General features: G+C 44.1%; 1 protein-coding gene across 1 annotated transcript in view; it reads left to right on the top strand.

Annotated features, from left to right (window-relative positions):
- The window catches only part of cdh6 (cadherin 6), a 135447-nt gene that overhangs the window by 103476 nt on the left and 16130 nt on the right, over positions 1-15841 (top strand). Inside the window, exons 6-9 of the mRNA XM_074688741.1 lie at positions 2156-2343; positions 4076-4326; positions 11561-11697; positions 14194-14315. Of these exons, the coding sequence (XP_074544842.1) occupies positions 2156-2343; positions 4076-4326; positions 11561-11697; positions 14194-14315 (698 nt within the window). The remainder of the gene's footprint in view (positions 1-2155; positions 2344-4075; positions 4327-11560; positions 11698-14193; positions 14316-15841) is intronic.

The following is a 15841-nucleotide window of genomic DNA, read 5'->3' on the forward strand; positions in this document are numbered from 1 at the left end:
CAGGCAGCAATTACAAGACAGGATCAGTGACACAGACAGACAGAAGCACTTATGGAATAAAAAAAGTGGGAACATTGAACTCAGGAGAGGGATGGAAAAACCCAGGACAGCTGGGTCTGCAGATGTTCTGGACTGAGGTCTATAGGACACAGAATAGTAAATACAGTAAACAAGAAAAATTAAAACCAAAGCCAATTTTATGTTTTATTTTTGACATAAACATCTTATCAGATTTATTTTTCTAGATGGACAGGTTGAGAAAAACGTCTTAATTCAAGATATTAACCCTTATTACTCAAGCATTACAGGCCACCCAGGCTTTTGTAGGGCCCTGGCCCAAAAAGAGGACAGAGGGCAGAACCCCAAAACAGGGCGAAGGCCTTCTGGAAACCCTTGGGATTATTCTTTTTTTCTCGTTGTAGCTTTAACCTCAAATTGCATGCTTTCAATTTGAGTGGTATGTACAAGCACCCAGTCACAAAGTTTGGACACAGCTAATAATTTATGAATCCAGTGTTCTTGTGCCTACGCATGCTCCACAGTGCCCCATTGGTGAGAAAAACACAAACACACACACCTAGCTACTTTGAATTACAGGCCTGAAGTTGTTTTTGCTTAATTTTGACCCACAGCACCACATATGTTACTACTGTCAATAATCTTAGGTTAAAAAAGAAAAGCACAACTAACACAACTAACTTTTTGGTAGGTGTGCTCTAATATGAGTCTTTAAGACTTGCATAATGTGCGCAATAAAAAGTGATTCAAAACAGCTTAAGAAAAGTGGTATATTGTAAGATAAAAAGAGTATAAAGCCAAAAAAATATCACATTTAAAACATTGATTACATGGATATTAATACATAATAAGTTAGCTTTGAAATGAAAAACAATATTGAGTGATAACCATTGTTTTTTAAGTATAAACAAGCTAAGTTTAACCATGGGTCAAATTTGACCCACTAACACTAAAGACATCTGCAGCTTTCTAACACAATACAAGGGATAACCATCATGCCAAGACCTACAAAAACTATCTTACCATCACAGTTAATTCCCAACAGGAAATTCAGAATTCCTGATCTAAATGGGGCCTGTATTTGAACAAACGGTCCCACAGTTTTTTTTTTTTTTCAGATCATCTTCTTATTTACCATGTGTATTTTAGACATAATGACAATAAAAATTTATCAAAGGATTATTTTGTAACTCAATGGGCAAGGCCAAAAATGACCTCCAAAGTTGACTACTTTTTCGACTAAATGAAAACCTTTGTCAAAGTTAGATCAGGACCAAAACACACACATGTTCAGTGTCTCAGCCTGAGTGATCCTACACTCATATAGGCCATGTACTCCCCCATTCTTTAACATATTACTTTCATTTGGGCTCCGTAGGTAAAGGGTGTGTTTATGGTGCATCACACTCTGATATCTCCCGATGAACCAGGAAGTCATTATAATTTCTTCACATAAAATCCAATCTGCTTAACATTTCACACAGATGACCACAGTCCCACTCTGGACTCGTATAAAGATGTATGAATAAAAGAAAGGCCACTCACTGGACACAAATTGTATTACCCCCACAAACACCTCAAAAGGTGCTTTGAATCATAAGCATTCTTTAGTGATCTCTGTCACATTACTCAAGATAAAAAAATAAAAAAAATAAAAATCCCAGCCACAACTAGTGGTAATAACAAGTCCTGCAACCTACTTTATGATTAAAATTACCCTTGTCTGCTTGCCAGACCTCATGTACATGGATGACTTTTTTTTTTAATTAATCAATTTTTAGGTAAATTAAAGAGCAGTTGTAAATTTGAGCTCTGGCACTTTGATGTGTTTTAAAGTGTTAAACAACAAAAATGAAAGCCAAATATATATATGTATATATATATATATATATATATATATATATATATATATATATATATATTTTTTTTTTTTTTGTTTGTTTGTTTTGTTTTTTGTTTTTTTCTTGTATTTTGCACCCTGTTGTTGAAGTACCCTTCTCTGCTGACAGCCAATGGTTCCATTGCTCTGTGGCCCTGCACGGCTACATCCCCTTGGTTGAAACAGTTCCTGACTGGACCTGATGAACTGCTCATATCATGCACCATGAAGCTGAATGAGTTCTTTCTGTGCTTTCAGGTATTTACCAGTTTAGAGTCCTGGAGTCGTCCAAGTCCGGTACTCCAGTTGGGAGAATCAGAGCCACAGACAGAGACACAGGGAAGAATGCTGAGATGTATTTTACAATCGTCAGTGGAGATGGCATGGACATGTTCGACATCTCCACGGACAAAGAGACCCAGGAGGGGGTCATCACTGTCAGCAAGGTGAGTCAAATGGTACATTCATACCATTTGAAGAGATTAACGTGAAGAAGTGATTCTGTGAGCTGCACACAGAGTGGAAGCACATCTGTCGTCAGACCTAATGCCCACCTGTAAATGAATCTGTTAATTATCTTGTCATATTTTCCTCACACCTTTGATAAAATTCCAATTAATTCTAAAGCAGTGATTCAGCAGATCCCACACTCTCTGCTCATAGGGACCCTGCCCACGTACTCTGTTTTGCACGTACTGCTAAAGATGCAAAGCTTGGGTATGCCTGACAGATGAAAGAAACTAAATTAAACTTATTCATCTGTACCTCCACAACCCTCATCACAGCATCTGCAGCAGGCACTCATATGCAGGACTGGAGGTTTTTATGCTGCTGGGTTTGCAAAATAAAATAAAAAAAACACCTCACAATGTCCTCACAGAATGCCTGCTTACTGACGTGGAATCACAAGTGATATTTAGTCACTCTTTTTTTCATGTCTGGAGGCTTCAACAAAGGGGTTTTATTATTTTGTCAGCAGGATGTTAGCTGAGGACTCTTTTAAAACACTACATGTGACACTGCTGCTGCTAAAGCTTTGTGGCAGCAATGAGGAGAAGCAGATTTCATCAGCACACTCACTTTTGAAAAACCATGATCATTTGTTATGAGATCAGGTCTGTCAGTGGCTTTCTATCACATTTTTATTCATCTTAGAGTTTTGTGTGTGGCAGCATGTGCTGCTCTTTTTTTGCTTTGTGGTTCAGTCAGCAGCAGCAGCAGCATGCAGTAAGGAGGTGTTATTACCTCACAGAGAGCCTTCCTCTTACTCTGCTCAGCTCTGACATTACAAGTTAAAACTCTATTTCTGCTTTTCTGTAATTTCAGTGTTCAATACACCTTTTTCTAGCACATCTCTTTACTGAACAGAACTTACAGGCTGAATCGCTGCATGGCTGACATGAAGTGGTGTTGCATTCCACTGATTTGCTTTCTGACAGACAACGATTCAACTGGTTGTAAATAAAAATAGATGTATTTCAGAGATTAAATGATATTTTTATCCATTTTTTCTGGTATATATATTTTTCTAGGTTCACCATTTTCCAAAATTATTGAAAGAAACATTGCTTTTTTTAACTCCACTTCAATCTCACCAGTAACAGCTTCTATGAACATTTCCAGTGCGCTCTCCGTCCCCACCACAGCACAGAGACAGCACTCATAAAGATCACCTATGACCTCCTCATGGCAGTTGATTTAGGTCTCATTTCCATCCATATCCTCCTTGATCTGAGTGCGGCCTTCAACACCATTTCTCACCCCATCCTCCACAATAGACTGTCCTCCATAGGTTTCACTAACATCCCCCTCTGCACTCACTTCACTTCCTACCTCACAGGCTGCACTCAGTTCATCCTGCTAAATTCCCTCACTTCTCAGTATTCCCCGGTTACTTCAGGTGTACCTTAGGGCTCTGTCCTTGGGGCCCCTTCTTTTCATTATCTACCTCGTCCCACTTGGCAGTATATTCCATAAATTTGGTATCCACTTTAACTGCTTTGCAGATGACACCCAGCTTTATCTGTCCAGTAGACCTGACTTTACTCTCCCTCCATTCCTCCCTCACCCTTCGCCTCCCTAAGTTTAAAGCCTGGTTCACCTCAAATTTCCTCAAACTGAACAGTGATAGAACAGAACTTCTTTTCTGTACCAAATCCACCCTTTCTGTCTCTGCAGCCTTTAGACTTTGAGAAGAAACCGTCGTACTCGGTGGAGATCCAGGTCCAGAACACCCAGCTGGACCCCCGCTTCATGTCAGCGGGCTCCAAAGACATGGCCACAGTTCGGATTGGCGTGGAGGATGTAGACGAACCACCGCTGTTTGATAAGGCCAGCTATTTGATGGAAGTGAAGGAGGATGCTGCAGTGGGCGTGGCCGTGGGTTCAGTCAGCGCCATGGATCCTGATGGAGCTCGCAACATGGTCAGGTAAGACTAAACCTGTGCCCTACCAGTCTTAGGCCCTGTTTCCACCAAGTTTGGTTCAGTTTGCTTTGTCTCAGTACAGCACCCATTCTATAGGGTTTCCTAAAATCGGGACAGGTCCCCCAGTTACCAACCCATACCTTCCCACTTTTTAAGACTCTTCCCTTGGGGTGCCTGACATCCTTTTCTTTTTTGTAACCTTGTCCTGTTCAGCGTCACGACAACAGAATTATGGTCTGGAAACAGTGATAAAGGGAAAGAGTGTAGAGAAGAGACTAGACAGACAGGGAGAGAGAGACAACAAAACAACAGTAGAGAGCACCCACAACAACTGAACAAATGACTACGGACAGGAGAAATAAACAACCAGCTACTGAGCCTGAAAGGAGACAGTTTCCTGGGGTCTTTGACATCATAATCACAAGAAACACCTGGAGAGATGAACTGGAGAAATCATGAGCAACAGTGAGCACATCAATGACAATTCTGGAAAAATGCGTATACGTATAAAAAAATATACTCAGAAGCATATACTCACCTAGGGTGAGAGTGCAGAATACTGGGGGTTAGTTTTGATTAGGGTTAGGTGATCATGCCAAGGTGTGATTATTCAGATGTGGCCCTGCTGCTCCCAGAGGCCAGACGCACACTGAGACGGCCCTCATCCCCGGGCATCCAGCAGCCACCACAGAGCACAGAGCCCAGACAGTTCGCCACGGAGACAGCAGCACGCCAACCCAGGAGGAGGCAAGGAGGGGGTGCCCCGGGAAGGCTAGAGGCAGGCCCCCGACACCAGGGAGTGAGGGCCCCAGGGGGCCAGGGACTGAGGCCCACAGGCCCTGCTAGAGGCTGGGCCCCCAATCGAGTGCATGGGGTAGGACCCGGGACCCCCTGTGCCCAAGGGCCACCCACCCCCGAAGAGGGAGCACTCGGCTAGGCCCCCAGGAGGATGGACCCAACCCAGGCCACCACCCACCGCGAGTCGGTGCCACCCCCCAGTGCACCCAGCCAGACTCTGTAGACCACAGAGGTCCTCTAACCAAGGCCCAGTGTCCCCCGTACACAACCCCCCATTCCAACCCACCCCTATCCCCCTCCCATCTGTACCCCAGTTCATCAGCCCTCCCCCGTGGTCCTGGCCCTCATCTGCCACCCCCATAGCTGGCCAGAGGACACTAAGACCCTGACACCTGCACCCCACACACAAACATTCTGTCCATCCATACCCATACATTGACACAACAGCACAACGACACCACAGCATCACAAGACGACCACACACCAACACCACAATACAGCAGCACCACAACACAACGCACTCAGACCAATGTGACCCTTGGGAGTCTCTAGCCACTCAGGTGGTGAAATACCCCTCCTTTCCTTCCTTCTTACCTCCATACTCTCCAAAACAGAAAGCCATGGGTATCCCCCGGGCGCCGCAGGACCCCAGCTGTGTCACCCGCCCAAAACCCAAGGCAGCGGATCCCCTCTACCCCATGCCCCAGGGAGCACCACAGAAACAGGGGTGTGAGAAGAGCCCCCCCCCCCCCCCCCCCCGCTGGGTAGTGTGTGGATGTTTGTAATCATAATGCAGTTTAAAAAAAAAAAAAGTTAGAATTGGGGAGTGGATGGCTGTGCAGCTCAGGGGGCAGTGCCCTTCAGGTAGTTAGCTTGAAGAGCCCTGCCCACCCAAGTATACTACTTGGCCCACCCCCCAAGGCTCTCTGTGTATGTTGTGTAGGGTAGTTGGTACCATGTAGGGACGTCTAAGTGCAATGAAAACTGAGGAGCAAGTTCTATCAGGGTGCAGCAGAAGTGGTCCCTCAGGACCCCCACCCCACCCCTCCTCCGCACCTGACGAGCATGCACCTCAAGGTCCTAAGTGTGTGGATGTTTAGAAGAGCGTGGGAGTGAGAGCTGTGGAGCAAAGTAGGACCAGAGAGGGTGAGCTGCCATACTGGCAGCAATAGGGGGTGCCTGGCATCCTGACCTAACCCCAGAAGGTGGAGCTGAAAACACTGCAGTCAGTTGATTGGTGAAAAGAATTGTCACTTTCTGTGTGACAGTAGTTATAAAAACATCACATAACTCTGACATGTTTCAATCACCAGTCCACTTACTAAAGAGAACTTCCTGTTTGTTTGGAAAATGGCATGACCAAACAGCGTGAAACTACTGTCCAAACCAAACTGTGTTGAGCTGCTATGCTGTCACACTATCAGGTAGCTTACACTTTGGGGCTTGTTTTCCAACTTTCTATTGTGAAAATATTTGATTTTATCTTGTTTTGAGACACCTGGCAGTAAAAACTAAGGACAACCTGTTTAGTGTTGATTGCAATTACACCTCTGGCCGAAAACTCTGGTGTTTCTCTTGGCCGACAACATCATTTTAATGGTTTTAACATCATAGATACAAAAAAAGCATCAAAATTGAAACTTTAAAACAATATATTGAAATAAATGGAAAAATAAGAAAGAAAAAAAATCATGTCCAAGACATTTGACACACTGGACTGGTTCTACTTTGAAGCGGCTATCAGCATCCAGCTTACACGCAGCCTTCCATGAAGGGCATGGTTGGCTGTGGGAACGCAAACAGAATCAGGCTTAATTGAATCTGAGCCATACCAAACTGTACTGATCCACACCGGGCCACTTTGTGGGAATAGGGCTTTACATTCAGTCATAAAGAAACCTCAGGTCAGATCCTCACTCCTGTCCTCCGTTTTTACCTTTAAGTTTGGGTCAGGTCTCACTCTTTGTTTGAACATTGTGCCTGAAAGAATGATTGGCTTAAATTTTCTGACCCCTTTAATCCAGATTTTATGAAGTGCGGACGTCAGGTCTGAATCTCTTTTTAAGCTTTATTTCAGGGTCTCTGTTGGACTTTCTTGTGGAAGCAGCGAGCCTCTTTCTGCAGTGCGATCTTTTATTTAAACATTTTCACATCTGGAGAGCCTGAACTCCTTATTTAGAAAGCTCAGCAAAAGTTTTCTGAAGTTTAACTTTAAATGGACCTCTGCTGTGTAAAGGAGTGTGATGAGCTTCTATAGGTGTTTGAGAGGTGGGGGCAGAGGGGATATATAAAGCAGGTTTAAAGACAGGCAGCACAGTAATCAGAGTTAAAATGATAAACCAAGCCATCAGTGTGAAAACTGCTGAGTGCATCCACAACACAGAGCTGTATTTAAACCTGCTCTCTGCTGCACTCTTCATTACTGAGACTGCTGTTGTGACTGTGTGAGCTCCGCTGCTCTCCTCTTGGTAACCGTCCATTACTCAAATGTCATGAATACATCCTGAGAATTCCCTAAAGTCTCTCTGTAATTTGCTGTGCTGCACCAGGTATTGACTAGGAAGGAACAGGACTGAAACCATAAGTTTACACTTTCCTGAACTTTCCAGAGAAAAACAAAGCAGCATGATGTGACTGGAAGTGGTGCAAGCTAAGGACAAATAGGTGTAGGATGAGCTGCGGAGGGACGAGCAGGGTGAGCGTGTGCACACTGGAACTGAGCTCCTACTCCTCTTCGTTTAAAGGAGGCAGCTGATGAGAAACATATTCCAATTAAAACAAGCATGGGAGCATGGAGTGCTCTTAAAGTGATGTGTCACAGGGGCGCCACACACACACACACACACACAGACACACACACACACACAGACACACACACACACACACACACACACACACACACACACACACACACACACACACACACACACACTCAAACTCAGTCCCAATTATCCCTGTGTTTGGGCCTTTGTTTCTGTGACTGTATCATCTATTATTTTACTGTTGAGTGCTTTGTAATTATGATGGAGCTCCACTGCTCTCAGACAATATTTGCTTTCATATTCATCTCTCTCCCTGTGGAAATCAATCATTGAGATTGAATGGTACATAATTAAAAGCTGATAATAGTGCGATGTGTTATTGTGGTGGTGAAACCATCCTTGATGCACACTCTGTGGATGCTCATGAGCAGCTGTGTTCATGCAGCAGTTTGCCTCCTCTTTGACAGGCAGGAGCAGGAGAAGAAGCATAGCACTTCCATTATCTGTGGAGTGCTGTGAAGCCGTGAATAGCTGAATTCAGCAGCTCGTTCAAAAATAGAGAATGCTTTGCAAGCAGTCCGCAGACAGAGGAAGAGATTTTCAAGTAGCTGTGATGTTTTAAAAAAAGGCAAGAGTGAGATTGAAAAGGAGGAGTGGAGCAGACGCGGCGGATTCCAGCAGTCCACCGTTATGTTAACCAAACGTTAAACAGCAGAGTTTAAGAACAACTGTGGTAGGGTCACACAAAGCTGGAGGAGGGGCTGCTGGGGCTCACTGATGTGTATGTGTGGGGTGAACGCCAGCCTGTGCTGATGCATCAGGGGACTGACTGATGAGACTGAATCCTGGTTCTGGCAGAAAGGAGAAAAGAAGTCTGAACTTTCAGTGATCACCTTCCATCTTCAGATACATGCTTTGTTAAAGGGGACATATCATGCTGATCCCTGATTTAATACTTACATATAATATAATAAATTTGAAAACAAGACCTTTCACCCCCTGAATTTTCACAAATTGAGATATTGTATTTTTTCTGATATCCTAGAACGAGATTTGATGCCTCTGAAAATAGGTCATTGCCATTTGGCCGCAAGATTTCGACTGTCTTGACGACACGAGGATCCTTTCTTTTTATTGGAGTAATCTGATAAAGCAGCTCCTCCTCTGTGATGTCAGTTAGTCACATAACCGCCACCGAGGGATACACCCACCAAGAGCCCAGTATCCCCCCTCAGATGCTGGATGCAGGGACTCTGCTCTGCTGAGCAGCTCGGCTTTACATGGTGAATTAGCAGTTAAAACACTGTAGTTTTAGCAGACATGGTAATACTTGTGAGACTGTGATATTTGCATGCTTGTTCTGACATGCACTGTGAACCTGGACCACAATAATGCTGCAGTAATAACATAGTGAGGAACTGACGGTAGAGGTGATCTTTAGACTACACTTTCAGCATGATGGATAAAACAGACAGAGAAAAGTGAAGGAGCAGGATGGAGCCCTGTTATAGAAATAGTTTATTGGTGAAGTCTGCCTATATTTCCACGTATAAACTATACATGTTACAGTACCGGTTTGACTCACCACACTGAAGCGTCCTGAGATGATCTGTGTCCAGGTGGATTTTCTTCCTCCTGAGCTGCAGAACCGTCCGGGTCTGACTCGGGGTCCAATACAAAAGAACGTATCCTTCACTCTGCCATTTTATTAGTGCTATCAATGCCTTACGGTGAAGTTTTGGCAAACAGCAAACTCGCTCGGTCTGCTCCATTCAATGTGGCGATTTTGTAAATACTGCCATGCTGCAAAAACCGCCCCCTGGCTCTACCCCCTCCACCCCTCTGATGGAACTGACCAATCAGAGCACAAAGGGCTGTGACGTTGCAAGGTTACTGGAGGTCATTCTCCAAATGGAGCGTTTCAACAAGATCTTCAGAATGGCCTAAAATGAGGATATTGAGAACGCTATTGTGGGGCAATGAAGGAACTAAATGACTTGTACTGAGGGCAGAAATGGTTTACAGGCATCCTAGTCTGGCATAGTGAAAAGGAGAAACAAGCATGATATGTCCCCTTTAAGAGTGATGTCTTTATGACTATGAGTGTGTGCCTGTTAGGTGGCATTGCAATCCAAGTAAAACAGATCATTTACACAGTCCCTTTAACTTGAGGAGTCATGAATTGACTACTGAACAAAATGGCTCAAGGACTTCCTCTTTCCATCCAGCTCATAAGATATGTAATTTGAGTTTATTTTTATTAGGATGAGAGCGCAAAGCTCAGCTCTGTGCAGCTCAGACTGGAGATGCTAACAGTTCATCTCTGGAAATTGGGCTTATGCTGACCCCTGTCATCCACTTAAAAACAGTGGGTATATGAGCCTCACACTCAGGCCACAGAGGGGTGGGAGAAGGTGACATGGAGGAACTTAAAAACAGAGCTGGAACAGTCAACGGAAACAGTTCTATTTCTTTAACATTTTACAGTTCCTAAAAGTGGAATGGTCATAGAGACTTGCCACCAGAACCAGTCGCTCTGGTGATAAACATGACGTTTGTTTTTGACATTCAGTGACCTAGTGATTTATTGATAAATAAGAGGAAAACATGATTATTCCTGTTAGCTCAGAGTGCTAATAGGAGGCTGCCATCTTTGTTTTGAACTGTCAACCAATAAGTGGCTGTACTTATACAGCTGACCCCAAAAGACTTTTTGATATGAATCCCTGCTATGAAGGGTAATCTGGATCTTTTCAATGGCCCTGTGGCTCCCCTAGTGGTTGAAATAATGAGCTGCGATACTTTCTTTTTTTCCTAACATTCTTTTTGGGATGGTGCCATCATTTATAGCATTTAATTATTTAATGTCATTCATCGTCACAAGAAGTCCTTTTTTTAAAATTTGATTTCTAGAGAGGACTTGTATTGTCGATCTATGATACCTTCAGGCATTATTTCATGCCTCCCCATTTCCTGAGTCAAAGTAATCCAACATGTCAACTGTCTTGGCAATCATCATTTTACATTTATTTCAATATAGATTTTGTAAATTTCAATTTTTCTCTGCATTTTCCTTGTATCCATGATTTTGAAACTATGGAAACAGTGCCCTGTTTTCCCAGAGAAACACTGCTGATTCTGACCACAGGTGTCACTGCAAACAGCCCCAAACAGATAGACCTTACAGGGACTTTGATGTCATGACTTTTCACAGCAATGTGTTTCAAAACAAGGCAAAATCAGATATTTTCAAAATAGAAAAATGGAGAAAAAAAAGCTCTTAAGCTTATTTAAAATATCATCCTGGGCATGTTATGGATAGATAAAGGAGTGAGACACATTTAAACTGTCCAATTGCTGACTCTGCCAACTTGAAATGCACCGTGGGCTGCAACAAGTTGTTGTGAAATTTGTTTTACTATGGGTGTAATTGTTTCAGTCGTCAGGTGGTGAGTTTTAACTGACATCAGGAATGAAAGCTCGGCTGCTCCTCAGTTTGAATCAGTGTTGTTTTCCCGCTCTCACCACCATTAGTGTATAAAAAAACATATCTACAATAATGTAATGACTGACTTCCTGTCACCTTGATCTGTTTTCCCTCACCGCTAGAAGAAATAATTCAACCTGAAAAACCTGTCTCACCCTCTCAATCTCTCCCTCTCTCTCTCCCCTGGTAGGTACTCAATCGACCGCCGCACTGACATGGACCGCCTGTTCAACATCCACTCAGGGAATGGGTCTGTGTTCCTGCTGCGGAGCCTGGACAGGGAGGAGAGCGCCTGGCACAACATCTCTGTCATCGCCTCAGAGCTCAGTAAGTTCAGGAGATGATGTGTTGATGCTGCACGGTGCCAGACATGACATCTGCAGCCATGGAAAGTCAGTAACAAACTCCTAAAGCATGTTATATGTCATCAAAGAAGATGCACAGGGCTGAGAGAGTAGGTAGAGGAAATAACTCACAGTTTCCTGGTTTTTATATCAGTTGTTAACATTCCTGGCCTAGATAATTTTTAAGAGCTTTCCTTCAGTTTAGAGTTCTGCAGTTGGGCCAAGACCCAAAAGCAGCACGCCATGGCCTCAGTGCCAGCTGCGAATCCCTCAGTGACACCTGCCAGTTCCTCAGCGACACCTACTGGTCACTCAGGGACACCAGCAGCACAGCAACTGTGCACTACTGGCAGGTCTCACTGAGTAATCGGCAGGTATTGCTGATGCCAGGTGTCACTAACAGAATCAAAGGTGTTGTTGAGAGACTTGCGGGTGTGACTGACAGATTGGCAGGTGTCACCATAGACTGTATATAGAGTGGACAGCGTGGCTCTGCCATTTATCATTGTACGGTTTTGAAGACAAAATACCGCCGTCACAGGCGTAGACATTGTAGCAGTTTGGAGCCAGATTCTGCGCAGAAGAGACGATGAGGGATTCTGGGAGAATCTGAGTGGAGCTGGGTGACAAAAATAATTATCTTTTTTTTTTCTTTCGAGAGTCTAATCACTTCCTTACTCTACCTCCCAACATATTTTACAGTCCCCCCAAAAAATACACGAGAGCGGCAGCTGTAAATCATTGTTAAACATTATGTAAAGCCTCGTTTTTAACCTCGAATAAATAATGAAAACAAAACTTTTCAGAAAAAAAGAGGACTTGGATACAAGACAGCCAAATAATATCTTCAAATCACCAAAACAATCAGACGTGAGAAACATTTCTACGAGGAGTATTAATTTGTTCAAGTTTGACCACCGCCCATCTGGAATGGCTGGAAATCCGTATCTTTAAACCTATACTGCAGCCAGTCACCAGGGGGAGCAGTTTTTGTGGAGACCTCACTTCAAGCCGAGTCATTTTTTTTTACAGTCTATGGGTGTCACAGGAATTGGTGGGTGTCTCTTTACTCCTAATGCGAGGCAAGAAAGAAACAGGTACATACAAATCCCTAAAACAGTCTGTGGAGAGAGTCAGTCAGCCATGGCTTGTTTTAACTCACCTGTAGTGTTTGTCTGTGTCAGTACAGCCCCCAAACACTTCGGATCTTTGTATGTGTGTGTGTGTGTGTGTGTGTGTGTGTGTGTGTGTGTGTGTGTGTGTGTGTGTGTGTGTGTGTGTGTGTGTTTGTGTGTGAGACCAGCTGAAAGACATTTTTAATTCTTAACAAATGTTGGCTGAATAAGTGAAGGAAAAGCACATTATTAATTGTGCTCATGCTGACAGACAGAGCAGCAGCTTGTTACTTGTGCAGTGATAAATTAAAAGTCCTGCTTTTTATTTACTGGTCTTCATGGGGTGGTGAAATTACATTTTGAAGCTGTACCAACCTGTTGATGGATGCTTTACACAGCTTCCCTTTCTCTAATGATGCCTACACCAGCCTCAGGTGAGTGGAAAAATAATTACACAATCGTTGTGTTTAAAAGAGCAGCCATATCCCCCTCACTGGCAAACAAGACCCTGAGATACCTAAGCTCCTCTGCTTGGCGCAAAGACTCTGAGCACAGAGTGGGTAGTCCACCCTTTTCCAGCTGACAACCTTCGCCTCAGACTTACAGGTGCTGATCTTCAACGTCTGCAAACCGTCTTGGTGTGAGCTGGAAGTCAGTGTTGGATGAGGCCAACAGGACCACATTGTCTGCAAAAAGCAGAGATGGGATGAATGGATGAATGACTTTTTACAAGTCAGCTTGATAAAGTCTGATCTGGCTTTTCACTAAAGATAAGACTGCTACACTTGATTAGAGTTCATTTTTTATTGTGCAGCAAGCTGAAACAGGAACACACCATCAAATAAGTGACAAAATTTTAATTTAACTGTTGAAAACAGCGTTGGTTCCTGGATGTTGCTTCACAAACCCACTTACGCATGCATGTCAAATTCAACTTTTTTGATGGTTGAGTATGAGGGGTGGGACTCAAAAAGAACTGATCTTTTGCACCAGAGCTTTAAATAATCAGATTTATTCTGCGTATCCAGAAGTTTTCAATGCACATTGTTTGACTGATGCTGGATGTGAACATCAGGCTGGCTGTGCTCTGCAGACTTAAAAAACCCAAATACTTCAACACAACCTTATAAAATGTCTCATTTTCTATGCAAAAATTTATTTTTACTTGGTTCCCTTTCATATCCTCCTGTTTAATTTTGTATGTGTGTGATATCCTGACTAGGTTGGGTTAATGGAGTCAGCGAGCTGCTCAGCGGTGGCCCTGGGATAAGTGGTTGAGCTTGTATCAGGAAACAGCTCACATTGTGACAGCTGGGAGAGGGAGGGTTTGTTTCCCAGCATGAACTCCTGTGTTTGTCTTGCAGATAATCCCCGTCAGACCAGCCATGTTCCTGTCTACATCCGCCTGCTCGACATCAACGACAACGCCCCCACCTTTGCCACTGTGTATGAGACCTACGTGTGTGAGAGGACCAAGGCCGGCCAGGTACCAGAGATTTATCACTTCATTTTGTTGAACTTAAACACTGTGATCTGTAGAGTGAGAGGCAGGAAGTGCCCACAACTTTCACTTTGACCCATCACAGGCTGCAGACCTGAGAGGGTTGAGGGTCTCATCCTCTGGCTCAGATGACAAATCAGAATCGTAATCAGAATCAGGTTTTATTGCCAAGAACATTTGCACATAAAAGGAATTTGACTGAACCGTGTTCAGTGAAAATTTGTTGAAGGAGTAATGAGCCCCAAAAAAATCTAAACCCTGTGAGGGCCTGGCTGCTAGCGTCTGTGCCTCAGGTGTGTGTTCTTTCATTACAGCCTGGTGTAGACACAGACTATTTCCCCAGTGGTGTAATTATTTTAGCTACTGTGATCAGTCCAGGAGATGCTGATTATATATCACCCGGAGATGATTATATGTTCACCTGAGCCAGCAGGCGATAAGCTCTGCGCAGGTCTCTTCTGTCAGGGTTTTAACATTTTAATGATGATCGTATGAAAGCAAACAGGAAACACTGAGATAGAATAGAATAGAATAGAATAGAATAGAATAGAATAGAATAGAATAGAATAGAACTTTATTTGTCATTGCTACAAGTGCAACAGAATTGCAAAAGCCCTTCAGTCAGTGCAAAAACATTTCAAAGTGCAAAATAGTTGCCATGTTCAGGTACATTCACGACATAGAGGTAATTGTTATATTGTAATTAGTGGTGATTGACCTGTACCGCCTGCCTGACGGTAACAGATTAAACGTGGTGTCTGGGGTGAGAGGGGTGCTGGGTTATTTTTCCCGCCTTTTGGAGGCAGCGGGAATGATGCAGTTCTTCCAGTGTGAGGAGAGGGCAGTCTGTGATGTTTTTAGCTGTGTTGATGATCCTTTGTAGTGACGTCCTCTGAGCCACTGTGCAGCTGGTGTACCACACACACAGACAGTTCACCAGGATGCTCTCGATGGTGCAGCAAACTTTATGATGGTGTTACTGGGGTGTGCAGATGTGCAGTCCGATGTGTAGAGGGTGTAGAGCAGAGGGCTCAGCACACAGCCCTGGGGGGAGCCGATGCTGAGGCTGACGAACCCGGATGTGTGGTCTCCTACCCTCACCCTCTCCGACAGGAAGCTGTAGATCCACATACAGATAGAGTTTGGAAGTCCGAGGTCTCCCAGTTTACCCACCAGTTTAAGAGGAAGGATGGTGTTAAACGTGGAGCTGTAGTTCACAAAGGGCATCCGCGTGTAGGCCCCCTGCTGCTCCAGGTGGGACAGTGGCATGTGGAGCGCTGTGGCTACAGCATCCTCTGTTGATCTGCAGTCCTTTACTGTTCTCAGTTTTTAGCAATGTTTATAGATCAGAAGCAGGGAGTGGCTGGTGCCCTGCTGGTTGCAGGGTAGGGTGGTCCTAGCTGTCTATGGGGGACCACCACGCCTCTTGTGGCAGCCTCCCCAGGTGCCTGGGAAAATGGCCAGTCTTGTCACCTCCCAGGGAGACCGGCCCTGGCCCTCCACAGTCCATT

This window comes from Halichoeres trimaculatus, unplaced genomic scaffold (assembly GCF_033239565.1).
Source record: "Halichoeres trimaculatus isolate MK-OKI-2021-1 unplaced genomic scaffold, fHalTri1.1 fHalTri1_scaffold_15, whole genome shotgun sequence".
NCBI lineage: Eukaryota > Metazoa > Chordata > Actinopteri > Labriformes > Labridae > Halichoeres > Halichoeres trimaculatus.